Source organism: Orcinus orca, chromosome X, assembly GCF_937001465.1.
Source record: "Orcinus orca chromosome X, mOrcOrc1.1, whole genome shotgun sequence".
Lineage (NCBI taxonomy): Eukaryota > Metazoa > Chordata > Mammalia > Artiodactyla > Delphinidae > Orcinus > Orcinus orca.
Window position 1 is genome coordinate 39,751,026 of NC_064580.1, and position 27,653 is coordinate 39,778,678.

Sequence of the window (27,653 nt, forward strand, 5' to 3'; positions counted from 1 at the left end):
TTTTGAAGATACTCTCTTTTTATTTCAAAACATGGGAATAACTCAAATTTTGAGCCTCAAGGACCAAAATATATTTGAACCAAATGTTCAGAAGATGAGCCAGGCCACCATTTTCGGCAGCAAGCTTCCCATGGACAGGTGGATATTAGAGAATGATGCCCACGACATGGCTAAAGCTATAGCACACCCACAAATAGATTCGTACTTGGTTGTCTAATTTGCATGCATGAATATAAAGCATTCTCCATGCCACTAGTACATATATGCCTTTTTCAAAGTCAGTGCAGGATCCGTATTTGTGCAGGTCTTTAAAAGTCTGCTCCCTTACAACATGTTAACATAATTTATCTGAGAGAGCCTCAAGATGACAATTCTTTAAGCCACTTTTACTTCCCCAAAGTCATTTCTGAATAATAATGATGGCTATCAGGAGTTCCAGCATCACATAGGAGAATCTGTTTGTTAGTGATTTTAATGTCAGTTAGCTTGGCTGTGAATGAACCTGGCTAAACATATCCACATGCTCGGTGCCTGGAATTTGAAATTGGTAACCTTTAGCAACAATGGCAACCTTAGACCAAATGACAAGATAAAAGAAAAAAAAAAGAAGAAGAAAAAAAAAGCCAGAGGATGTCCCAGAAAGAATTGGGCTTTCCTGCTTTCCAAAGCAAATGCTTCCCTAATCTGTGCCAAACAGTGACAGCCTGACCCACTCTTGCATGGGGGCCTACTTTTCCCACTAATGCTGAATTGTTGGAAACCCAAACAGCATTCAGCGCCAAGGGGGAAATTGCCTGAATCTGAAAAGGAACCAAAAGAAATTGTACCAGGGAAAGGAGATGGGAATGGAAAACAAGTTCCCAGAGTATCTCTGTCAACAAGCATGTAGAGTCTTTATTACTAGAATACGCAGAATCCCGTGGGAATTGCTACATATTTTTTTTTTTTTGCCTTAACTCTTCCCTTGCCAGTCCTTCCCTGGCTGGTTGAACTGTTTCAGCGAGGGGGAGGGACTGTCCCATCCAGAAGCCACTCAACAGCAGGCCTCAGGAGCTGCACTCCTCGCAGTGACAGGAGAGGATGTACCGGTAGGTGGCCGTGAGTCTCATGCCCCCAGAGCAGCGCAGCCTCAGTGCCTTCAGTTTGGACGTCTGGGGCCGGCAGCAGTGACAGGAGGAACGGAAGGGCTGCTTGAGGACAGTGCTGAAGGAGACCAAGGGCTCGGAGCGTGACGCCTGGCTGCAGTGCCCCTCGCACCGGGCCAGGAGTACCATCTGGGGAGAGAAGAGAAGTGGTTACCCCCACTGGGGAAGCCCAAACTTTAGCCAGGTCCCACAGCATCCTTTAAAAGGCCCTAACACTCCTGGCTGGATGAGTTCCTGCTGGAGAAGACCAGTGGCTCTCAACCCTGGTCACACATTGGAATCACCTGGCAAATTTGCTTTTATTTTATTTTTTCCCTAATTTTAAAGTTTACTTTAAAAATGTAAATGTCTCTCAATATTTAACAGGTAAAGAAAATATGATATTGGTTTATTTCATGTGGTTGTTATATTTTATTTTTATTTTCCAAGTAATACCGCTTAAGAATATTTATACACCTACTTTTAAGTCCACAGTTTAGCACTCTTATTTGTATGGCTTTAAAAGTTATAGCACAAGATCTTTACAGTAAGGATTGGGGAAAAAAGATTCATTCAAAATGAAGCCTGATATAATATAAACATGTTTTTCTCTGTACTTTATTTTAAATACATTAATTTTTAAATGATGCTCATCTTTTTTTTCATCTGGTGGTAAAATACGAGTGCAAATTTTTATCAAGATAAAGTTTACCACGGATATAAATGAATTTTTCCAGTTGAAAATGGCCCTTCAGCTGCCATTAAATGCAATTTCCCAACTTAAGTGAAAAAGAATCGGTAGCTGTCATTATAAGCAAAAATATAAAGTACTATAGCATCACCTACATTGCTGCAAATTCGCTTTTAAAATGTCAACACCCAGGTCCCATCTCGGACCAAGTGAATTAAAATCCTTTGGAGTTGAGCCCAGGCTTTCGTGGTTTTCCAAGCTCTTTAGGTGATTCCAAAGTGCGCTGAGGGTTTAGAACCACTGGACACGGCCCACCACCACGATGTGCAAATAAAAACCAAAGAACAAAAGAAATTTCTACTGACAGGTGGTAGTCTACCGTTGGACCCATGCCAGTTCTCTTAGTCTGAAAATGTAGAAAGTCTTTCCAAATTACCATCAGGGGGTAAATAAAGAATGACTACAGAGAAAAGGAATTTGCTACGTGCAGAGAATTACTAGAGAAAAGGAATATGGTTTCTGAAGAAGAAAAAGAGGATAACTAAGTGATATTTAGGAAGAAATATTCTGGGCACCACAACTTGAAACAAGAGAGTGAAATAGAAAAAGGGTATGTTTTGGGACCTGGAATCACACTTCTGGGCTTATACGCTGAAGGATCCTGAGATTTGTGCAATTGAGTTTTCAGTCATTTAGGGCAAATACTAGGATGCATTCCTTCTGACCACCTCCATTTCCAAATGTAGGTTAGGATGATGATAAAGCTTGGGTTGAAGTAGCAGAGGTTGCATGTTCTTTATAGTGGCTCTTAATGTGGCTTTAGTAAACAGATCCTTTAAGGATCTGGTGCGAACTACCAAAGTTACCCCCCAAACAGTGGACATAAGCACACACTTTATATTTTGCATATAGATTAAAGGGATGGAGCAGAGGCTCATTTATGCATCCCATACATAAATGGTTTCTTGGGAGTGGCAGTCATGGGGGGGGTAGGGTGGGCAGCTTGATTCATTAAGCTATACAACCCTATACATTGAGGCACAGAAGGTGGGGGAAACCTAAGGTTATTGGTGTATGTTTATGTGGGAGGGTCTTCCTTGGTGAGCTTCATATTAAGTGATAGCGAAAAAGTTGCCCTATAATTCCAGAACCCACAACAAGAACATAAAAAGTAGAACTACTCAAATAAAAGATTAAAAGATACATAAATATGCATGAAACTGTTTGACATTTACCTCATGGTATTTTAGGAATTAGCAATTATTATTGAAACTCACCAGCTATTAAGTCTGATATCATCCTATAGGACAGAATTTAATGCCCGAGAATTAAAAGAAGGAAATGGCCTGCCCACCTTTCCAAAAGGAAGAGAAGATGACTTCTGGTAATTATAGATCATTAACATCATTATCTGAAAAGATGCTGGGATGAATCCAACAATCTCTTAACAACCAACAAGACAATATGAGATATTAGGAAACGACTAGCAGGGCTTGGTGAAGAATAAGTTCGACTAGGCCTACTGATTTATTTTCTCTGAGAGGCCACAGAGGCAGGGAGAAAATGGCAGCTGTAAGTCATTTTGATTTTATTAACGCTTCAATTCTATCCTGCCTGCCCTTCACATTGATACGGAAAACAGACGTGATCTGAAATGGGTTTTGAGCGATTTTGCCATAGGTCTATATTACACAGGCCAGTTCTTGGTGCCCGCCCCATCTCTCTAATGAGAGAGAGAGTTCGAGGTCTTCCCAGTCCCTTCTCACCCTTGCTAGTGTGTGGGAATAGTTCCTTGACATCTCACTTTGGAGTGACGTTAAATTTGCTCATCTCTAATGTGGATTATCTATTAGGCAGATTAAGCAGTTCTTCAAAGAATCACCTCCCCAAATGGAGTCTTTAGAGATTCAGTTTCAGTCTGGATGGGTATAGCTAACCTGTGCCAACAGACTTCATTCAGAAGGGCAGAGACATGGCAGTGCATCGTACCCAAATGATACACGTACAGGTGAACCAAATGCTGACCTTGAATGACCAGGCAACTCGCACTGTCCATAATATGACCAAGTCAGCAATCTAGGGCCATTTGTAGAACTAACCTAATAGTGATTTCACTAAAAGTCTTCAAGGTCTCAAGCTCTGCCTTCAGCTCATCCTGAAGGACAAGGACTCCAGCACTGAAGACTCTGGGGCCACCTCCAACGGGCCCCTCTTCCTCAGGAGCTGGACTTTCTGGGCAAGGAGAATGCAGAGACATGTACAATAAACACCTTCAGTGGCTGCCACCAGCCTTCAGAATAAAATCCAAAATCCTGAACAGGCATTAAGGCCCTCCATGACCTGGATTTCACATATCTTTCCAATCTCACTAACAACTATTCTCATTCTCATCACCCACTCTCTATTTGGATCAAGCTTAATTACTTAGGAGTCCATGGAACTGCCCTGAATTTCCCTGTCTCTTGCCTTTGCCTTTCCTTTCTCAGGAATGTCCTTTTCTCCTGGCTGTACTTAATGAAATACAACTATCCTCCATTACCAAATTCAAATGCCCTCTCCTCCAAGAAGACACCATGAAATGATTATCTGGCCCTTGACGTTCTCAACATACATGCAAATCCCCTCTCTGGGAGATTCCCAGTACAGTTGACCCTTGAATAACATGGGAAGTCAAGGGCACCAACCTTCCGTGTATTCCAAAATCTGCATATAATTTACACTTGCCCGTCCCTATCTGCGGTTCCACATCCGAGGATTCAACCAGCCACAGATCGTGTACTGTGGTAATATTTCCTATTGAAAAAAAATCCGCATGTAAGTGGACCCGTGCAGTTCAAAGCCATGTTGTTCAAAGTTCAACTGTATATAGATTCCATCTCTATCTAGCCCCGTTTTGTGTGTGTGTGTTACAGGAGTCAAGCAGGGAGTTTGGAAGATAAAGATCCATGAATGAGTGTCGTTAGGAATGGAAGGTACAAATACCTGCTTCCCAGATTCACTCTTTTTTAAAAAAATGTATCCATACATATATATGAATCATTTTTTAAATTAATTAATTAATTAATTTATCTTTGGTTGCGTTGGACCTTCGTTGCTGCACACGGGCTTTCTCTAGTTGGGGCGAGCGGGGGCTACTCTTCATTGCGGTGCGTGGGATTCTCACTGCGGTGGCTTCTCTTGTTGCGGAGCATGGGCTCTAGGCACGCAGGCTCAGTAGTTGTGGCTCGTGGGCTCTAGAGCGCAGGCTCAGTAGTTGTGGCACAAGGGCTTAAGTTGCTCCACGGCATGTGGGATCTTCCTGGAGCAGGAGTCGAACCAGTGTCCCCTGCATCGGCAGGTGGACTCCCAACCACTGCGCCACCAGGGAAGTCCCCAGATTCACTCTAGCTATTCACATTTTAGTCCTGGCCACGCCTCACCTGTATTACAGATTTAATGAACAACTTCTGACCTCTTCCAGACCAGAGCTTCTCAAACTGTAATGTGCATGTAAGTCAGCTGAGGATCTTGTTAAAATGCAGATTGTGCTTGACTAGTTCTGAGTGAGGCCAGAGATTCTGCGTTTCTTGTAAGATTCTGGTTGATGGTACTGCTGTGCTAACATCCACACTTTGAGCAGCAAGGCTCTGGACCCGTTAAAGTTTGAGAGGCTCCGCTCTAGACGCATCACTAGATAGTGATCATTTCGCTAATAATAATGATGGCAGCTAACATTTCTTGAGCGCTTACAACATTTAATCTCAGTTAATTCTCATAACAATCCTATGTGAAAGGTACTATTATTATCTGTACTGTTATTACAGATGAGGAAACTGAGGCTTTAGAGAATTTGAGTAAATTGCCCAAACTCACATATCTGGTAAAACGCAACGCTGAAATCAAACCCAGATCTGTCTAAAACCAAACCCCTGGTCTAAGCCACTATAATATCCTGCTTCTTGATATTAAGATGCTTTCCTGGGGCATGTACCAACTCACACCCTACTCTAATCTTCTTTGACCTGCCTCTGGGAGTTGTAACCATATCAAAACCACACGAGTCTGACCTTTTTCTTATGGGCTTCTTGGGACACATCATCACCACCTCCATACTTAAGCACAACTGAATCTTCTAAGGACCATGGCAGTCCTAAATAATATCTCCTCCACTGTCAAGACCCTCGCCCGTTGCTCCATCCCCCAGGGATTTGAGGACTCCCAGCGATTCCCAGCAGTTCATTGGATGATACCACATACTCTCTAACTCCTTAACCAACTCATCCTTCAGTTCAATAAAACTTTGACACCTTCAGACATCTGTTCACCTGCCGTAACACATTGGCCCCCAGTTTATGGTCAATGCACATTCCTCATACGTGGGTGACTTGGCTGTATTTTATTAACTGCTCTGCATTTTGCACTGCGCTTAACTGCTCTTAATGAAGAGCATACACACTACTCCACTATCAAATCCAGAAATGAATTTTTTTGGACAAAGAACCCACATGGAGCTGCACCACTAGAAGAGTGTGTTCTCAATAGGTGGTTATTGCTCATACAAACTTCTATTGACTTTTCACGGCTCAGGTGGGTGACAGATACATGTCATCTGCTTTTGGTCCAGTTTAATTTTTGCTATCTTATGTTCCCCCCCAACAACTCTGTTGATGCTAGGAAGCTAGGCAACTTCTCCAGCAGACCCTTTGTATCCCCCCAACCTTGGAGTCACTTGGCTCCAGCTGGATGTGATACCTAGTTCCTTCTAATATGAACAGAGCTGCTGGGTTCAGGGTATTTGCTCAAGGATAGACTCTTTCACGTTCAATCTGATTTCCATGTGCTGAGGCTAAGAGTAATGGAAGGTCCTTGGGTAATAGTTAAGGAATAGTAATGATGATGCTATGTAACATGTATTGAACGTTTACTAGGCTCCAGGCACTGTGCCAAGCCCTTCACAGGCAAGTTAATACTTAACAACTGTTTCAAAAGGTAAACTCTCCCCACTTTACAAATTAAGAAATTCAAAGGCAGAGGTTAAGTTACCAGCCTGAAGTCACATAGCTGTACGATGGAGGGCCAGGATTCTGAACCGAGACAGCAGATTCCTGAGCTCTCTCTCCGAACCACGGTGCTATACTATTAGGCCATGAGCGTCAGCCTTTCAAGCCTTCGAGTTTCATAAGATGCTAAAGTCAGTCAAGGGCAAGTTCAGGCTACACTGTGAGGGTTGTAGCCAGCTGTGATTCCTGGGTCCAGACCAAGGACTGCACCCGGAGACCTCAGGCTCCTGCTGTCTCTGGTGACCTACCACAGTTCTTAGACAGTTAGGCCTTTTGCTGCAATACACAACTGTCTTCTGAGTGAGAGAAAATCCAAACACAGATGGTTTTCATCACCCCTTGTTGAAAGACTTGCCATCTCCAAAGCCACTTTCCTTTCCTGTCATGTGGGGCCCCTGTGAATTCCTGGCTCAGGCCATGGTCTCCATCAATATCAGAATAAAGACCCACCTGTCCCATCCTAGAATAGAGTTTTGGCTATGGTACCTCAATCGAGTGAGAAACATATTTTGCCTTTTTCTCAACAGTGAATACTGTGCATCCCTTATTCCACGGCACCCCTTGAAGCACCCCCCTTTCTCTTCAGGAACATGATTCACCTCTGCTTCTCCCATTCCTCACTTCCCCAGCACCCTCAATAAATGACTGCTCAGCTCATCTCCAGAGAGCCAGGTCAACCTCCAGCTAGAATCCGGTCCCTTCACTCTGGTTACAACTCAAACTGACCTGAAGAGACCTTTGCACACAGAATGCTTCCCTTCCCTCTCTCCTCCATTTACTTGTAAGCATTATGAGGGCAAAAACGTAGTCTGTGTTTTCTTCTACGTTTGTGCCTCAACTGCCCACCACGGTATACATTTGTTCCTTTTTTAAAAAATATCAAGTCGGGCTTCCCTGGTGGCGCGGTGGTTGAGGGTCCGCCTGCCGATGCAGGGGGCGCGGGTTCGTGCCCCGGTCCGGGAAGATCCCACGTGCCGCGGAGCGGCTGGGCCCGTGAGCCATGGCCGCTGAGCCTGCGCGTCCGGAGCCTGTGCTCCGCAACGGGAGAGGCCACAGCAGTGAGAGGCCCGCGTACCGCAAAAGAAAAAAAAAAATCAAGTCATATCTGCCCACTAGTCAACTGTGTTATAAACTCAATACTCCCGACTCCCCTCGTTTCTCCTACCATGTGAGCTTCGGCGGCAGATGGCTTGAGGATCCTAAGAAGCCCCTCTCAACCCTGAGGCTCAGCCCTGCGCCTGACAGGTCCCCTCTCCTCAGGGACTTTCCCCAGGCTTTGTGCCCCGACCCCTCTTCCTCCTTCTCCTTTGGGGCCACGCCGCTAGCTGCTCCTGTGGCCCTTCAGGGTTCAGACAACCGTATGCCTTGGCTCTTCGCTCTCCTGGCTCGGGGCCACCCTCTCCTACTTCTCACCCAACTCAGACTTCACAGGCCTGCCCAGCTGGCTCGCTTTCCCAGTCTCGGTTCCTGAAAACCCCTCCTTGGCCTGAATCCAGAATGCACCCCCTCCAATCCCTCCTTCCTCCGCTCACGTGGGAAGGGAGGTCAGACGGCAGGATCTGTTTCTCTCTGACTTTGATCCCCCCTTTTAGCACGCAGCACAGTGGCTTACATTTACTTTGCCCTCCTGCGTGCTCCCCCAGCCCTGCCAGGTTTCTGAGTTTAACAAGAACTTCAGTGAGGTTCATTTTCCTAATCCTTTAAGGCTATAGGAGATCCCAATAGTTATTGAGGTTTCAGTGGGTGACTAAAATAGAAAAGTGAGTCTAAACACCTGTCCACTTTATAACTTCATCATCAAGATCATACTATCATCTATTAATGTCTATTATATGCCGAACGCCAGGCCGGATGCGTTACAAATATTATCACCAATACCCACACCCACACTTTTAGGGAGACAGCATTAGCTCCATTTCACATGGGAAGAAACTGAGGCACTAAAGAATGACTCCACTTCCCCCTAAGTCACCCATTTGGCCAACCGTGGAGCTGGAATTTGAAACCAGGTCTCTCTCACTTCAAAGCCTGGGATCTCAGTTCCCTTGAAGATTCCCCAGATATCTCATTTCCACTAACCACTGACTCTTTGCTTGTTTGCTTTACCACCTTTACTAAAAAATTCAGTGAAGATTGTCAATGAAGCTGCCGCTCTTCAATCTTTTGTACCCACTCCGAGGAGGTGTTACCAATGAAAGCCACCAGGCGCATCCTAATCTGCGGCCACACTGACCTCCTTCGTGGACCACTGTGGCCAGTCTTTTCTGCCTGACTCCATCTCAGCACTTTCCTGAATTGCTGGGAGATGGGAGAAAGGTCCCCGGGTCTGGCCAGATGCAAGTTCAGATAGTCTCATGGAAGGCTCCCAGAAAAGCTTTCACTACTATTTTTATTTTTCTACAAAGATTGCTGAGTGTAAATCATCATTTTCAACAGACTGGGAGTTGAGCCTGGACTTCTAAATAGCGGCTCCCATTTGCAGCAACATGAATGGACCTAGAGATTATCATATTAAGTGACGTAAGTCAGAAAGAGAAAGACAAATGTCATATGATATCACTTATATGTGGAATCTTAAATACGACAAATGAACACATCTACGAAAACAGGAACAGACTCAGATATAAGAACAGACTTGTGGTAGCCAAGGGGGAGGGGCTTGGGGGAGGGAAGGATTGGGAGTTTGGGGTTAGCAGAGGCAAACCATTATATATAGAATGGATAAGCAACAAGGTCCTACTGTATAGCACAGGGAACTATATTCAATATCCTGTGACAAACCATGGTGGAAAAGAATATATCTATATCTATATCTATATCTATATCTATATCTGAGTCACTTTGCCATACAGAAGAAATTAACACAACATTGTAAATCAACTATACTTCAATAAATTTTTTTAAAAATCATAATAAAAAATAAATGATGGCCCCTACATTCTATTTGCATTCCTCCAATAGGAAGAGCCAAGTGAAAGATGAATGAATTGAATGAAATATGAATTGAAAGGTGCATGCTCTGAGGCAGACATTGCCACTCCTGGGCTAAATGACATCGAACAATCTACTTAATTCTTCTTTCAGGTTTCAGTTTTCCTTACCAATAAAACGGGAATGATAACGCTTTCCATCACAGGTTTGTCAGCAACGATTAGATCATATAGTATGAGGTGCCTGACACCTATTAGGTGTTCAAGCAGATGCTCTCCCTTCCCTGAGCCTGGGTCACATTCTCCCCTTTATCTGTCTTCCCGAGACCAGACACTGGATAAATGGGAGTCAGGAAGCATTAACAACTGACAGGCAAACAGTAGTAAATAATGGGCTTTGAACCTCACGTTGAGGGGAGAAGTTTTGCAGAGAGGAAAAATCTACCCTAGTCTCCTCTTTGCAAAAACCCCCATTGGTTGTTTTTGAGACACAGGCTACATGTTTTATATCCCAAGTCTGTAAAGATGAACAATTTTTCTAAGTGAAACCCATTAGAGAGAAAACCAGCCTGAGTCTGTGAGAGTTAAGAATTATAGAATATCTCAAAATGAAAAACAGTTTTTGTTCCCGGATACATAGAGAAAATCTAATCCAGAAAAGGTCTGGGTAGTTGAGATTCTGCCAGGCATATTTTATGGCCAAGGAAGAAAGGTTTATAATTGCAAGCACCATTTACATAAAACTATTGCTATATTTGGGATAGTTTGGGATGTTTGAAAACAGATTGTTCCCATGAAATTACAAACATTTCTCTACAATCACAATTTTGCTCTATTTATCATGGTATTCTGGAAGAAACAGAGGTGAACAAAGGTAAACTAAAGTCTGTTTGTAGGACTCATGCTCAAGCACTGTGAGTTTGTTGGGTTTGAGTTAAGGCTATATCTTCTTTGACCTTTCCTTAACTAATGTGATAATTGCTAAGGCGCTCCTCCATCTTTTCATCAAATCTTTCCAGATTGTTCTTTAGTTTTCAGAGATGCTCCAATTTTCCTGTTCCTTCCTATCATCACATGAACACTTTCTTTGAAATAATTTTATTTCCTTTCTTTTTTAAACATTTTATTTATTTTTGGCCAGGCCGCACGGCATGTGGGGTATTAGTTCCCCGACCAGGGATCAAACCTGTGCCCCCTGCACTCGAAGTGAAGTGTGGAGTCTTTTTTTTCTTTTTTTTGAAGTGAGGAGTCTTAACCACTGGGCCGCCAGGGAAGTGCCTGAAATAATTTTTTTTTTTTTTTTTTTTTGTGGTACGCGGGTCTCTCACTGTTGTGGCCTCTCTCTTTGCAGGGCACAGGCTCCGGATGCGCAGGCTCAGCAGCCATGGCTCGCGGGCCCAGCCACTCCGCGGCATGTGGGATCTTCCCGGACCGGGGCACGAACCCGTGTCCCCTGCATCGGCAGGCGGACTCTCAACCACTGCGCCACCAGGGAAGCCTGAAATAATTTTATTTCCTTTCTTTTTTTAAAGAATCATGATTATGGAGGACAACTCAGCAGAAGGAGAAATCATCCGTGGAATAAGAAACACTATATATGAGTGCTCTCTATAGGGCGAGTGGAGGAGAAACTAATAATTGCTCTAGTCAACCTTACCTCAGGCCTACAGTTTCTGAGCAATCAGTTGGAAAAACATGTCCTATCTTTTTTTCTCAATTTGTTTTATATTTTTTCCTAAGAAGGGATTGCAGGCTTGCAAAAATTTATCTATTTACTCTTTTTTTTCTTTTTTTGGTTCGACAAGTACAAATAAGAGCCAGGAAGTTTGGGTTAAAGTGAGTTAACCCAAATTCTGATCTCCCAAAACTAAAACAAGCCATCATCATTGAGCTATAATCAGAGAAGTTATGGAAAGTTTAAAGGCAGACAGAAGTCGTAATGTTTTTAAATGGAGGGTAGAGCCATTAACTTATATGGTCTCAAGTTTAGTGGTTGATATTACCAAAACTTCTTAATTATACTGGTAATTAAAAAAAATATTTGCCATATGAGAATATATAAGTGGTTTTAGTCTCAGGACTGGAAGTGAAAATCTCTGAGGTTGGGCTAAACAAATTCTTATTTACCAAATGTGGGCAAATTTCATTCGTGTGACTGGGGGCAGTGAGAGTCGTGAGAAGTCTGCTTCTGAGTCTATTTTTCCCTACTATGTGCCTCCCTTCTGGGTGGTTCAGGTGGCGGGCCACTCTTGGGGGCCTTTGAAGTATAGTATTCCTTCATACACCCCGTCTCAACACTGAGACATCACTTTTGCCTGTGCCAAAAGACACACAACCTACTCCAGACAAGAATGACGTGGATATCAAGGTAAAAATGATAACTTATCAAAATGCCATTTCTGTTTTGAAACCATTTTAACATAAACATGGCAGGTAGAGAAAGGCATGGACCAGGAAACACTTTGAAGAGCGCCCCCCCCCCAAGAAGTACGTTTTACTGCTCAATCATATTTCTTGTATTTCCTTCCCCTTTATTGCTGGTGGAGATAGAAAGAGTTACGATAACCTGTAGATGTCATTTTCTTTCTTGAAAAAGGACACACTGCTCATCATTTTCACAGCCAGGGACGAAACACACCCTTCCAACCTTGTGCCTAGCAACAATTTTATTGTGAGAAACTTCCAGCCTTTCTTAGTGACTTTGAGAAGCTGGCTGGGTGTGTACATGGTCAATTAGGCAGCTTTACTGACAAAAGTTCAAAGCACGGTGGGAAACCCTAAAAGGATGATTCTCTGGCAAGCCCTGTGGGTCAGCCATATAGTTCTCTGTCCCTTGTCAAAGGAATAGGGCTTCTCTCCTGTTTCTGGGAGTAAGGCTACTCTCACAGAGATCTCGAGCTTACCTTGGAGCTACACTTGTACAACGGGTGACTGATAGAATCGACATAGTGGTGCCTCATGCAGCGTCGAGGATCGGAGTCCATCATGAATGAGCTGTCTGTTTTGCTGTCTGTATCTCCCATCAGCGCCAGCAGGGAGAGCATAGAAAAGGATGCAGCTAGTACATGATTTCTCATTGTTGTAAGGGAAAACTTCTCAAGAGGAACAGCAGAGGGAGGCAAAGGACTAAAAATTGGAAATGCCTTCACCTCCTAGGCTCCAGTTCCTTTCAAGGAAAGGGCAGGATCTGGTTGGAGCTTTCTGGTTGTCATCGTCCTTTGTATGCCGGAGTTTCGTCTTACTGTTTGCACTCGCAATCCATCATCACTGTATCTGATGCACAGCTGGAATGAAAACAGAAATTATTTTCCCCAGAAACGTTTACCCAGAAAAACTAATGGAACCCTGGAGGTATTGAGTAGAATTTTTCCATGTCATTTTGAGTGGAGAGTATTGGTTTCTAGAGTGTCATTAGCATAAGCTATCATCCATTTCACACCCCTCCCCCATAGCTTATGGTACATATTTATAATCATTTGGAGGTGTACACAGTGGTTTAATGGAAGCACTTGTTGACTTTAATTGCTGGAGGATAGTTTGACCCCATAGTCAAGTGGTTCTGGCCAGAGCGTAACTCGATTGGGTGCTTTCAGCCTTATCCCTGGCTGGTGGGGACGAGAGGGTCTATTCAGTAAGCTTTGATGTCAATGTCAGCTTACAGGGCTAGAGAGAAGGCAGGTCAGCACTAACAAGCACACGCCACGTCCCACAGGAAGGAAGTACATTTTCCACGTCCAAGTCCAACCCACCCATCCACCTAGTTTTCCACTTCTATGCTCTGGGCTTATCCTGTTTTTGTGTGAAGCCCCGTGCCACCCAGCACCAATGATAAGCTGCATCGGAAATACACATTATGCTAACTGGCCTCCAGCGCGGTTAAGGCAACACGTGTGTATTTGCCAACAGACTCACGCATTTCTGAAGAGCCTTTGTAGCCCAAGCACACGTATGATTTGAAAAAGTAAGTGGTTGCTGGAGCAGAGACTTATCATTAAAGTGGGATCATGCCATATCTGACATTTGCCTTGTTCTTTTAAGCATATACCTCTTGGACAAAGGACTTGGGTCCGGAATCTCCTCAAATCACCTCACTAACCCCACCCCCAAGGCATGGCCAACACTATCACACCAGCAAACAGAGAGCATCAGAAATATTTTCAAACATTTAGGAAAATTGGGGGACTTGACGTTACATCTAAAGCAAAAGGAACACAATAATTAAACCTTCAGAAAAACTTTCAAAGTTATTTCAGATAAAAGTTTGATTATTTTGCTTCATAGTACAACCTTTTTTTAAGCTTGCTACGCATGGACAGTCTGAATAAACAGAGCAAAGCACTGATAAGATGAAGAAGTTCAAGTCCATATAAGTCAATTAGTTTTACTCTAATATAGTGGCCCCAGACCCCCTTAACCTCAGTTTAGCTGTCTTGCGAGTGTGGGTCAGGGGACCCCAGGAGGAAAAGGGTGTGTGACCTGGGGCTGTTTCAGAGTGAAGCATCCCTGGCAATGGCAAAACTTCAGCATGTGTGTTTCAGGGAAGCCCTGTAAATTGCAGGAAGAGCAGGGAACAGTAATGAGGGGACCCACCTGGACTCTAGCACTTCCATTAATTAGCTGGGGGACCTTGTACAGGTCATTTAAGCTGTTCATTTGTAGAATAGGGGAGTGGGGAAAATGGTGTCTGCAACCCTCTCTTGCTCTAAAATGCCAACATTTTAGATACTTATGGATTCAGTTACTGCCATGTCCATATGCAGAAGATAATCCTACAGTTGAGGACACCATATTTTCATGCACCTTTGCACCACTGTCCTTTATGTACATGCTAATGGCAATATTTCATTAAAATTGATCAAACCTGTGCCTAAAGCTCCAAATCAGCAAAGGATGCAGAAGAGCATTTTTGTTTTCATTTCAGCTGCATATTCTAGGTTTTCCTCTGCACATTACATTGAACCTCAGCAAGACTTCAGCTCAAAGAGCCAGAGCTTTCTTGGGTTCCATGTTCAGAGGCTGCAATATTGCCGACCATTTCCTGAGTTTCAATATGACTGTATTTTCCCAAATGGTTAACTGTCTCTTTGAAGCCTTAATTAGTCTCCGAAAGAGAATTTATTAGATTTCTCCTTTCACCATTCCAGTTCACAGATATTTCACCCAGGAGTCAATGGCAAGAGGATGAAGGGGAAAAGCAGACATTCCAGTCCTGACCTTCCCTCTCCACTGCCAGAAACTTCTTTTAGGAGCCATGGCCAGGGGGTATGGTTAAATGAGCAAAGCAAATGAAAGAAAAGCATGCATGGCATGATGGTAAAAACAAGCAATGACATTGACAACAAAACCCTATATATATGGTTGTCTGTGTTGGCATTTGCATTTATTCCACAGAAAAGGAAGTATAATTGGCCCTTAAATGTAGAAGGTGGGCACCCTCACTCATCTAAGAGAAATGAAAATTAAAGTACTTTGAGACACTTTGCTCAACAGTCAGAACTCTGATCATGCACCCTGTTGGCAAGGCTGTGGGAAAACAGGCCTATTTTGGAGAAAGTACAGTAAAAATTGGTACAAATTCTGTAGAAGCCAATTTGGCAATATCTATTAAAATTGAAAATCTGTATAATTTAGACCCAGCAATTTCACTTCGGAGAACTACCTTACATGTGAGATCACACAAGCATATGGTTATTCACTACAGCATTGGTTGTCATGGCATAAAATTGGAAACAGCACAAAATTTCCATTAGTAGGGGACTGGTTAAATATATTACACAACGTTCATACATTCGAATACTAGGCAACTCTATAAAGAAGAATGCAGAAGCTCTACTGATTTGCGTTAAAACAAGGAGGGATAAGAATATATATTTGTGTTAATTTGTATTTACACAGAGAAGCTCTGGAAGGATACTCAAGAAACTGTACAGTTAGTTACCTGTGGGAGTTGGAGGACAGGCATGGGAGAAAGACTTTTCGCTGTATAACTTTTTTTAATTTGTAGATGTCTGAACTTGTGAATGTATTGCCTGTCCAGAATTTCATTAAAAAATAATACTTTCTCTTTTCAAATCAAAGCTTGGCTTAAAAATAGTAATTAAGTTAATGGATGTTTAAAGTTTGTGCCAGTTTGAGTATTTTAATAGTATTAAACTTTTATTCCTTATAAATATGGGAAGACATGCTAGTCTCTTAGTCAAATATTCTTCCAGGTGGACCATTTTGTTCTTGTGCACTACTGCCACCTAGTAGCAATGTTCTGAATTGCAAGCACAGTTAAAATTTTTTTTTCCTGAAAGGTGAATAAAATAATTTTGCAAGCAAATGTTATGACATTTATACTGATAAAGAGCTAGTTAATGTCCCACAGAATGTAACTTTATTATCTGATTTTCTCTTTAAAGATGATAAGCTGAACCCAGAAGTAGTGATAAAGTATAAAAGAATGACAGAAGAAATATTGCTTCACCACTAATAGGAAATAGATTTTTCATTTCAACATGCTCATAAAGCATGATACTTTTTGTTCAGTTGTTATATTAAACTCTGAAATGAGAATGCCAGCAACAGTGTAAATATGCCACAGAAATCACAGAACCCTCGAAGCATAAAGGTATGATCCTTGCAACATAACACTGAGATTTTTGCCTTGTGTTCAAATTGAATGAACCAACACTGTTGTGTTGAAGAAGAAATGAACAGAATGCTCAAGAAAAAGAGTGATGTTAATTAAGTCAAGTTGCCTTAACATTGTGTTGGTCCAGATGTGCACAGGAGAGGCTGTGCAGAGTGCCCAGGGAAGCACTCACAAAGGGGAAAATCAAGAATGAAGGAAGTTTTCGTCACTCGAGATCCCCATTTTATGGCAGCCTAGGGGTATCTACGTCTGTCTTGTAGGAGCTTCTGTCATTTTTCTCAAAATTAAATTAATTCTAACTTGCTTTAATTTTGTGAAAGCCATGTAGCATGAAAATCAAATGCTGCCTATTAAGACTTAGAACCTCAGCCCAGCCAGCATGGATTGAGTGAGAAAGCGACTCTCTTGTTGAACTCAGTAGACCTGGGCTGCTCCATGCTCTGGGGACAGTCTCTGAGACATGGACTTGGCCGATGTACAGAGCCCACATTCTAATAGCTCCAATGTGGAGCCTCTGCTGGAGGAGAGGCACGTAGGCTGGCGTGCCCGACTTTGGAGCTACCCTCCAAACGATACCAGTGGAAAAGAACAACTGGTGCCCAGATTTCCCCACCTGTCATTCTCAGCGAAATAATATAGCAGAGCTTACAGCAGACCCAGCCTCCTGGGTGAGAGATGGTGTTGTATCTACAGATCAGCTCACTCTTGGGCTGACCTTCTGCCTGGCAAAGGGTAAAGTGCTGGTTTCACACAAGTTATTCCAGCAACTGGCTAAGACAAGTGACAAGTGCCAAGAGTGGCCTTATTCTCGCCCTGCTTGCCAGACAAGGGAGGGCCGTGCTCAGTGTCCGTATTTCCCCTGGGGGCTGTTTTCAGTATAATACATGCAGGTATTACCTCCCGTGGCTTCTTTCTACAAATATATATTTAACACATATTCACTGAGCACCTACTATGTGTCTCCTTTTGCTCTAACAGATGAGACTCAAGGGTCAGGGGAAAAAATAAGTCCTATTCTAGTTCCCTCTTCCAGCTCACTGCATCCACAAGCAAAGAGTCTTGGCCCGCTGTTTTCCTGGGCAATTTTTTTAGACACGCTGATGAACTCATTTAACATCTAATTCATATGCAACATCCTTTGCTTCATTCTAAGAAGATCAAGTTAAGCAGATGAAATATAGTAACTTTGGAATGACATCAGTGTGCCAGACAGAATTATTTGATATTTACTATCATTTAAAACAATCATATCAGGCATGAGTAAGGTAAAAATGGCAGAAGATAAAGCCTCTCTCAAAGGAATTGCACACAAAAAAATCAGAGATTTAAATGTAAAAGAAAGCTTGCCACTAGATAACACTTCATACTGGGATTAGAAAAGCAAGAAACTCAAAGTCTCATCAGAGAGTGTGAAGTGCTAAGTAGCCCCTTCCCAGGAACTCAAAGAATTCCAACTGGAACTAGTCAACTAGATGCCTTGGAGAATAAGTCAGATGCCTCTTCCGAAGGCACTTAATTTATAAACTGTAAACAGCCTGTTGGATTTTATAAAGCATCCCATGTGCTCAATGAATGGTTTTTGATATTATTCCTATCTGGCAGCACATCAGCAGTGGCCAAGAAGCCAAGCCTGGGCTGCCCCAGAGGCAGCCGTCCTGACCACACACACTGCCAGCCCTCCAGCCTGCCAGCCCCTGGTATCTCCAAGGATGGGCAGCCACAAGGTCAGTGGGGAGGGAGCAGCTCCTGCCCTTGTCATCTCGCGGTGTCTGTTCTACAATTAGAGGTGGCAGAGCATAGGAGGCAATGCCTGCTCCCATAGAGCCATCTTAGGAGAAGGAGGACGTCCTTGGGATTAAACAACTGTTCTCCAGTCTGGGATGGTCTGTTTTCTCCCAGCCTGCATTACTAGGCAGACATGGCCAAACTCAGTGGTGATGGTGATGGAGGAAGAAAAGAGATGGGAGAAGCAAAAGGGAAGGAGAAATAGAGCCCAGGGAAGAAGCAATAAATCACAAGCCTGGGGTAAAGAAGGGTGTGAAAAAGAAGGACTGGGAATAGAAGTAATTTCAGGCCAACTGTCAAGTGGCCCTATCTGTGTGTGTGTCCATGGATTGAATAGTTTTACTGTCTGGGGCAAGACTGGTGTGGGAGGACTGGAACTAGAGACTGACTGAAACCTCAAATCCTGATTTTTTTTAGGAAATCCAGAGAAACCTCTTATTGTGATCCAAACTCCCACTTCCCTACAGGTTTCATCTCTTCCTCCCCAACCCATTTCTAGCCTTGTTCCATGTCCCGGTGTTTTGCATTCATTTGCCAGAAACATTGGATAACTATTCCACAACCTTCTGAAACCAGAAGAGCATTCTACTGCTGTCTGCTCTGGTGGAAGGAAGGCTGATCTGAGGAGCCGCAAGCTCTGAGCCCTCCCTTCCCGTCATTGGCTGTGTGATCTTGAGCAAGTCACTTGCCTTCTCTGGACTCAGTTTTCTCATTCACAAAATGTACGGATTGTTTGAGACGTTTCTATGGTTCTATCCATTTCCAACATTCTCTAACTCTACCCAAGCTTCTCAGAGTACTCGCCTGCTTTGGGGCTACATGTTCCCCGAAGAAATACTACACAAAGAGTTCCTTGTTTACTCAAGAAGTTAACGATCACAGAAAAGTCCAAACAAGTTCTAATGTGGTGCCTAAGCCCCTTGATGAGGCTGTATTGGTGTCCCGAAATAAAAATAGCCCGTCATAACCAGTTGACTTGGTGTTTGAATGTACCAAATATGGTTTATAAATTAATAACATGTTGTTAATAATAGGAAGCAGTTAGCGAGCATACTTAACCAGTTCTTATTTCTCTTAAAGCTGTCGTAAAATTTGTAGTGTTTCTTTCCAGTCTGCACCAAATGGGGAGAGGAGAAAGCGAATAGTAGTCAATCATGGTAGAATTAAACTTCTTTCAATAGGTGATGATGAGGATATAAGCTGAGTTCAACCCTCTTGCACCTTTCCTATGAATGACCTTTATTCCTAACAGATTGAGCCACAGATCCTCATGCCCTAGTGGGGCCATTTATGATGCTCTGGTTCAGGATAGAAGAGGAAGATTGGTTAGAAGAGTTTTCTTCTCTGCAGATGTGGTTAAGAGCAAGGCAGTCCGCTTAGTAAAGCATCTATGGAACCTCTGTGCTAGGGTACCTGAAGCTCTAGGCTGGGACTTGGGTCGAAAAGAGTTGCCCATTGGGTACGGGTCTTGTTTCCTGTGCTGGGCTTCTGCGGGCTTCTACAGTTTCTACGGAAAGACTCATTCTGAGTTCTTAACAGTTGACATAACTGACTTTTAGAGAACAAACCTTGCATAAATTGGAAATGACCGAGCCTGATTACCCATGTGTCAAGAAGCAGGATACGGCTGAAGTCTTTTCCTCTGGGGGTTTGGATTATTTCTGTAAATCTACCACTCCACTAAAAGCTGTGACTGATACGGTGATGAGCTGTCAGAAGAGGCTTAGGGGTGGGCATTCTGGGGTGCCAAAAATCAACAATAGCCCTAAACATGGAGTACCCTTCCATCCTTTCATCAATAATAGGGAGAGAGAAAGCCACAAAAGAGGTAACAGAAGAGACGGAAGAAGGATTATTTTTATGTTTCAAATCTGCCACTGCCCTTTCAATGATTTCAAATAGCAAAATTCCAGAAAGGGAAGGTTCCCTTCATTTCACCCACTGCCTCCCAGGAAGGGGGTTTCACATGAGGAATGACAAACACTCTACCATTTACTTTGTGTAAGACCCTTTGGAAGGAAAGCAGGAAAGTTCAGAGACACCCAACCCAGGGCACTTGGTCTCACAAACACATGAATGTACACTCTCCCTGTGGAAAAGAAAAGGTGCCCTGGTGCTCTGGGGACCCTGGTGCTGAGTTAATTTGACACTTGCTCTGCCACTGGACTGCTGGCCGTGGTATGGCCTTAGGAGAAGGCAGATAACCAATGTTAGCTCAGGGTACAAGCTCCCTTTTACCCCGGAGCCAAATGAGTATGTTGGCTTTTCTTCAAAGTGTCCAACAAAGTGTTTCCAAAGCTGCATGTGAATCTCCTTACCCACACTTTGGAATGATGGGTAGTGATCTCACCTAACAGCTGTAGAGCCCTTAGTTAGAAATTGGGCATAAACAATAGAGCAACTCAGTATTTCCATTCCCCATTCAATTTGCCTTTTCTGCCCAATGATGGGACTTGAATACTGGATTCAATCCTGTGGCAATTTGGAAGCAACACTTGTGGACACAGACTCATGTCAAAGGGGCAACGTTAAAGCATGGGGAACTCTACTCAATGTTCTGTAATAACCTATATGGAAAAAGAATCTGAAAAAGAATGGATACATATATATATATGTATATGTATAACTGATTCACTTTGCTGTACACCTGAAACTAACACAACATTGTAAATTAACTTATACTCCAATACAAATTTTTTTAAAAATGAAAAAAAAGCCAATCACATAAAAATGTTTCCCTTATTGCTAATCACTATGAATTTATCGGGCTTTTGGTTTTCTATTTGTATTTTGCTTTGCTTAAACCATACACACTCTGGCTACGTCTTTTGATTGCCAGTTCCCCTGTGACACTTCCATTCTGCTGCCTTTGGATTTCAGACCTCAACAGAAAAATTTTAATTCTGAAAAAAAGTCATTTTCCATAATTTGGGGGGGAATCACAGAACTATATGAACTCCTTGAATATTGCCTCGTGCTTTAAAGAAAAATTGGACGTTAAGAACTGGGTTTCTTGGACTCTTCACATCCATATTAAGAATGTGTGTGCCTACATTTCACTTAGAGTTAAGGAAGGGGGATATTTTCTTCACTGTAGGAGTTGACCTCCTTCTCTAATGTCAGGTAAAGGAGGCAACTTCAGAGTTCAAACCCCTCTTCCTGGGAGGGAATAGGTGAAATTAAGGGAAGCTCCCCTTTCTGAAATTGTGCTATTTGAAAATCTCCAGTGGCAGACTTTAAACATCAGAAATAATACTTCCTCCTTCTCTTTGCTTCTCCATGGCCTGCTCTTTGCCTGTTTTTATTCCCTATTGATGGAAGGATGGGAGGAGACTCCATCTTTAGGGCTATTGTTGGTTGGTGGCACTGCAGAAGGGTCGCCCCTGAGAATTTTCTGACACCTCATCAACTTTCTTGAATGTATTAACCTGTTGCCCTTTCATTTTTAAAGAATCTGGCAATGGGTTGGATCACAGCTTAAAAGAAAAAGTTGGGATTGAGCCCGGCCTTGGAGGAGAGAAAATGGTATGAAAAAATTCTTAGCTTTTGTAGAAAAACACAGAGAAAAACATATCTACTGCAAATCTTATAGAACTGAGTTTAAAGCTATAGTCCATGTTCATGTGCAGATTTGGACATGAGGGTGAAATGGACTCTGATTGGATGAATTCCTGATTCTAAGCATGAGGGATATATTGCCTCCTAAAGTTACCCATTCTTTGCATTTTCTGAGTCAGTAGTCTTTCTAACAAGAAAGTAGTTGTCCCAGACTGTGAACCCCATCCAGGGTGTTACATTCTGACTATTGAAAATGGGTCTGGGGGTGTGATTATAGGCTCACCCATCAGACTCTGAGACCCTCTGATGAGGGGGACAGTAAGCGTGAATGGTACCAAGCAAGCTATTGCCAGACACACAAGAAGAAAGCTTTGCAGATGTGAGAGCATCTGGCATCAGAAAGAATGCCATCGGCGCAATCTTCCTCAAAAACTCAAATGTGTGGGTGTGTGAATTTGCAGCACGCAACCTGCGCAGCTAAGCCAGTGCCTGCCTCGCCCACCCCGCTGCACATGCACAGGGGTTTCAGCAGGACTTGCCACCCTTTGTTTTCTCCTGGACGCAAACATAGAAGTTTACGGTTGCTGATCTGAAGGGTGAGGAGTGGGTACTACCAGCTGGAATGTTGCCACTGGCAGGGGCAGACAGGAAAATAGGAAGGCTCTTAATGTCCTCCCAAAGAAAACCTTTGATGGACAAAAGAGTGGTTGTATTTTTACCCTCTCTCTTCATGCTGCCAGGCGTCTTTAAATAGATTCTCTAGCCTAGGGACTTGTATGGAATAATTCATATTAAAACCCAAGAAGTGGCAGAGGAGGGGAGTTGGTTCTTTCTTCTCTTTCTTTTCTTTCCTTTCTTTTTTTCCCCCTTCTTGTCAAGCTAACAGGAAAAGACTCATTTTAATTCAGCTGTGTTCAATTTTTCCTTTTTGGTCTTTTAATGAACTTTAGCTAATTCGGAAAAGACTACCAAAACCCCCAGGAAAAGAAAAGGACTAGGGACCTGTACTGTAGAGTGCTCCATAATACGTTTTGGTCCCGAGGACATGTGCAGCATCTTTTAAGGATGCTGCACACAGGGGGTGACATGAAGCTCTTAAATGGGAATGTCTAATTGAGAAGTCCAGTTCCTTCCATTTGCAACTCATAAACCGATCTGTTGTTCTGCTGTTAAAAGAAAGAAAAAAAAGAAAATATCCTCTGCATCTCCCCAGCCCCATGCTGGGTTCGGTTCAACCCAGGATCCATTTCTCCCCTCTCCCTTTCACAAAACGGGTTTCATAAAGACATTCAGGCCCGCGCTAGCCAAATTTAAAGTCCTGTCTGTCCTTCTTTTTCCTTGGGAAGGGAAGGATGTGGGAAGGACAGAGAAAGGGGGCAGGGCGGGGCCCAAGGATCCAGGGAGCTTGGTTTCAAGTCACTTGTCTCTCTCCCTGAAACAGAGAATAACCACATTTCTCTTAATGTAGGCCGAAGTGCATCCAGGCGTTCCCATAGCACTCCCACCCCCGGCCCTTTGCCGGAGATGTGCGGGTCACTGTGATGGTATGTTTGTCCCTGCCAACCCGGTTCACTCCAGCCCTACTCCCAGCAGCCTAAAGGGCAGCCCGAGCCATGAGGCTGCTCCTCTCTGCGAGTGGGTTCAGGCTCGGGGCGCTCCAAAAAGACCCCCGATCCTATCAGCCCGGCAGAGCTGCTGCCAAGAATGACATCCTGGGAATACTATGGAGATGGGGAGACCTCATGGGCTGTTGTCCCCAGATGGAACAGGACCCAGGCTGTCTGGAAAACAGGCAGAGCAAAGAGCGAGCTCACAATGGAAGGAGCTCAGGCGAGGGGAAAAGGGGGCGGGGTGGGAGTGGTGGAGAGCAAAAGCAAAGAAAAGCCACATGCCACCCAGGAAGATTCCAGGGAGGGCGGGAGGAGGTGGTGGAGGAAGGACTTGCAGGAAACAAGTACCCAGACATGGCACTGCCAGTCTAGCTGGATTCTTTTCTGAATTAGATTATGCGAAAGAAAGAGGGGAAATATATAGCCTGCCAGCTGTTCAAAGGCTTACAACCTTGCTTTTATTGTCCGGGTAAGTTGGTGAGGTGGGGCATCAGAGGAATTCCAAACATACCATCCCAGAGAAATTTTAATATGTTCCACAGTGTCATACACGAAGAGGAAATGACAGCTGATCACAGCCAGGGCAGGCCACAGCAATCTGGGCCTCGGAGCTCACCCACCCTCCCAAGGCCCAGCTTCCCTCTTCTGCTTTAGCCCTTCTCCGTTCTGCCACCTGCCGTCCCATCCCTCCTGCTTCCACTGGCTCAGGCAGGGGGCCCGGGCAAAGTCGCCTTAGCTGACTGTCATGGGAGGAGGTGAGGATGGCCTGGAAGGCCGCTGGCCAAGAAGCTGAGGGCTGGCTAGGGTGAGTCAGGCCCCCCAGGGAGTCAGAGGCATTTTAATCCAACCACAGGGGATTATCTGCTGATAAGGACCAAATCAAGGACTCTGGTGATGCTGTCTTCAGGGTATTTCCCCCCAGTAACCTATCCGAGGCAGAAAACACAAGATCGGATTATTTGAAAGCGACACTGTTAGTGGCTCTGACGGAGACTTGGGTTCGGGGAACAACTTCTGGCAACTCCTTCCCGGGGGCCTCTTGAATTTAGGCCAGGCCCAGAGGTCACTGGTTTCGATCCTGGGGGTGGGACGAGTAAGTGGTGGGAGATAGTGACTGCATCTTCCTCCATGCATGTTTCTAATTCAATGATTCATCAAGTGGCCCTGATGTCAGTCGCTGAGTAGGTGACTCACAGCCATCCCCGATACAGACAGCACGTGGTCCTTTCCAAAGGGGGCTCAAGGGAGCAGAGGAAGGATAAACTGCCCCTTTTCTAGGCTTCTCCTACCCAGGAAGGAAAGATCCAGGCTCTGCTAGCTGTGAGTGACGTGTCCCCAGGATCCGGTGATAAAGGCCTGAGGGGAACCCCTTTATCATAAATGGAAAGAAAACCCACCGATAAGCGACAATCATTTCCAGTAAATCTGGGTACCAGCAGATATCTGAAATAGTTCTTTCTAACAAGGAACTCATTGACCAGTTTACCCACTGGCCAAGTCCATTTCTGTTCCAAAATCTAACTGGAGATGGCATACAGACTGAGAATTAGGGCGCAGGACAATGTCTCATTCACCTTTGCATCCATCAGGACTAGCATAAGTTATTGAAAGAATGATGGCATGAATAATTAACCAATAAGAATAAGAGTGCTTGAATTGTGAGTTCTGAAAATACAGTAAAAATTGCCAGCCACCACTGGTGGCTATAATTCCAAGAAACTCGCCACATTTTTCAAGGGCCGAGGAAAATAAATGAGTTGGAAATTGTTAAATGTATTGAAAAATGATTTATTTTCCCCTTGACGGTGTCATTGGAACATGAATTAAGATTGAAAACTCCACAGGCGTGTTTCCATCTGTGGGTGTCAGCTGCTTCGTACATGGTCATCAAGAAGGCTTCAGCCAGCACTCCTTTTACCTGAACTAAATGTATTTTAAAGTAAATGATGCAAAACATTGCATTTTGTGCTCAGACCCTCTCATATAATGGTCTGAATCATAGTTTAAGAAAACTGTTTTGGTTCGGCTAAATGCTTTGTTAACAGCAGTAGTTTCCAATTGTATGGCAATCGAATCCATGCTACCTTTTCAGCCTTTCTCAAATAAATAATGACTATGCCAAGGTTGTAAGTTACCTCATTCAAAAGCCAGACTCTCATTCGACAATGCTTGTTAGGTTAGTTATTAGAGAAAATCAGAGGAGTTCCCCCATAAACCAAGTTCCCGTTCCACGATGAATATTGGTCTCTAGGAACCTACAAGTTTACTTTCAGAAGCCAGACTGGTAAGAAAAAAAAAAGGCGGGGGGCAGATATTTGCATTTGGTCGAAACGATTGAGAAGCATCTTGTAGTCCCCACTGCATTCGATAGACACCTAGAGCCAGCTCTGCATTTTAGGCATCTCTACATTTTCAAATGCACCTGGTATTTAATGTTATGTGTTGGAGCAATTTGCCAACGCCGGCTCCTTGTAATTAAAATACACTAATATCATACATGAAAAGAGACATGTTTCACAGCAACCATATCTGCTATTCATGACAGTTACAGAGCATAGAGCGCGGGACTCCCATCTTGCCAAATAGCTTCCTTTTCTGCACCTGAATCTCAGCAGAGAAGGGAGTCTACCTCTTTCTTGCAGGTTTATCTCGGCTCCTCGATTACAATGAGCCTCAGTTACAGGGTGTTCTGAGTCATTAACATTCTGTACACAGTCAAACTTCCCGTCCCCCAAGAAAGAGTTATGCCCAGGCCTCCTACAGCCCAATTGTTCATTTAAAGAGAGAACTTGTATTCAAGAGCTTGCAAGAACCCTCCGAATATTCCTCAGGTGTTTGTAGGAGTCATTCCTACGGGTCCTGGTCCCTGTGCTGGTTGGGAGCATCCTTTCCCAGTCACTGCTTGGACTGGGTAGCATCGGTCGGCTGCAGGGACAAGCTGATTACTAAAAATAACCCTTTGCAATAAGGCCAAGGCAAACAGCATGCATTTCCTCGGACTTTTTGCCCAATCAAAATCCTATAGTAAATCCATCCTCCCCTCTCCCCGGCGCTCCTGACTGCATCTATGGAATTGAAGATGTTGCAAGTTGGGAGAAAGGTGCAAAGGAACAGGATTCTTGTAAAGCGTGACACAGAAAGCTAGAAATAAATGTTGCCTATTGTTTGAAGTCATTCTAAGCACTCCGGCAGAGCCCTGGCAGGAGATCAGCAGCATACATAAGTAGTAATAAAAGTAAACAGTGCGCTTTTAAACTTGCAGTCTTGCCCGCGTTCATAGTGCCCCCGTTTTAAGAGGGATGAGGGCGGCGGGGAAGATACTGGGGCTCCAGGAATCCATGTCGGCGAGTAGCTGCTTCTCAATCTCCTTTCACGGGGTCAAATATAAGAACCATTACAAAGTTACATCTAACTACGCAGAGTTTGAAAATCCAATCTCTTTCAGTCAAACCCAAAGAGATTTTCCAGCCTCTCTGTGAGGCTCCCCTGTCCTGTCACCGACTTCAAAGACCCGTTCATTTACAAAACACAATGCTAGCCCACTACAGATTAATGCAAATTCAATTAATGCAAATTTAAGTGGTATTTAAAGGTTGTCTCTTTGTCTGAGAGGAGGATGAAATGCTCCTTTTGGAAAGAAGTAATTTCCTAGGCAAGCCGTCAGCGCTGTTTTCCTGCTTACCTTGGGGGAAAACGCAGGGCTCCTTTCTCCCCAGACTTTTCTGAGAGCTAGAAAGAGGTCCTGTTACTTCCAAATGCTTTTGTTCTTCTGTCCCTCTGTCACATGGCTTGCCTTTTATATTTGCAACACACAAAAGTTAGGACTGTTGTTTAAGCGACACAGGGAGAGAGAGAGAGAGAGAGAGAGAGGCAGAGAGAGAGGGAGAGAGAGAGAGAATGTCAAATGGAAAAGTGCCATTGCAGTCATATATCAATCAGGCGTGCGGCCGCGGCAGCGCACTAGCAAATGGGAATGCCACGGAAATGTGAGGCGCCCGGTATCGGGGACTCGCAGCCGCTGCCCACCGCTAGGCTCCCTTCCACGGAGCATCTTACGATGCGAACGGCATAGGAGTAACAAGGGCGAGGAAGTCCCCCACCCCCTTCTTCTTCGTCTTCTTCTTCTTCTTCTTTTGTGGTGTTATGGAAATAATAAGGGGCTAAATAATATTCGGGATTGAATTCGGGATTGAATTCTTTGGCAAGCATGTGGCTGCCCTAAAGAGGTTCCGTCCGCACGAAAGACACGGAAATACAGAGTGGCATTCTGCTTAACGAT

The 27,653-nt window shown here is 43.8% G+C and overlaps 1 protein-coding gene across 1 annotated transcript; it reads right to left on the bottom strand.

The window, feature by feature from the left end:
• Positions 1-27,653, bottom strand: NDP (norrin cystine knot growth factor NDP). The gene is made up of 3 exons (XM_004283407.3): positions 27,057-27,653; positions 12,688-13,068; positions 1-1,274 (listed from the first exon to the last, which is right to left on the bottom strand). Exons 2-3 carry the CDS (start codon positions 12,859-12,861, stop codon positions 1,047-1,049), a joined length of 402 nt encoding a protein of 133 aa, XP_004283455.1. The 5' UTR covers positions 12,862-13,068; positions 27,057-27,653; the 3' UTR covers positions 1-1,046.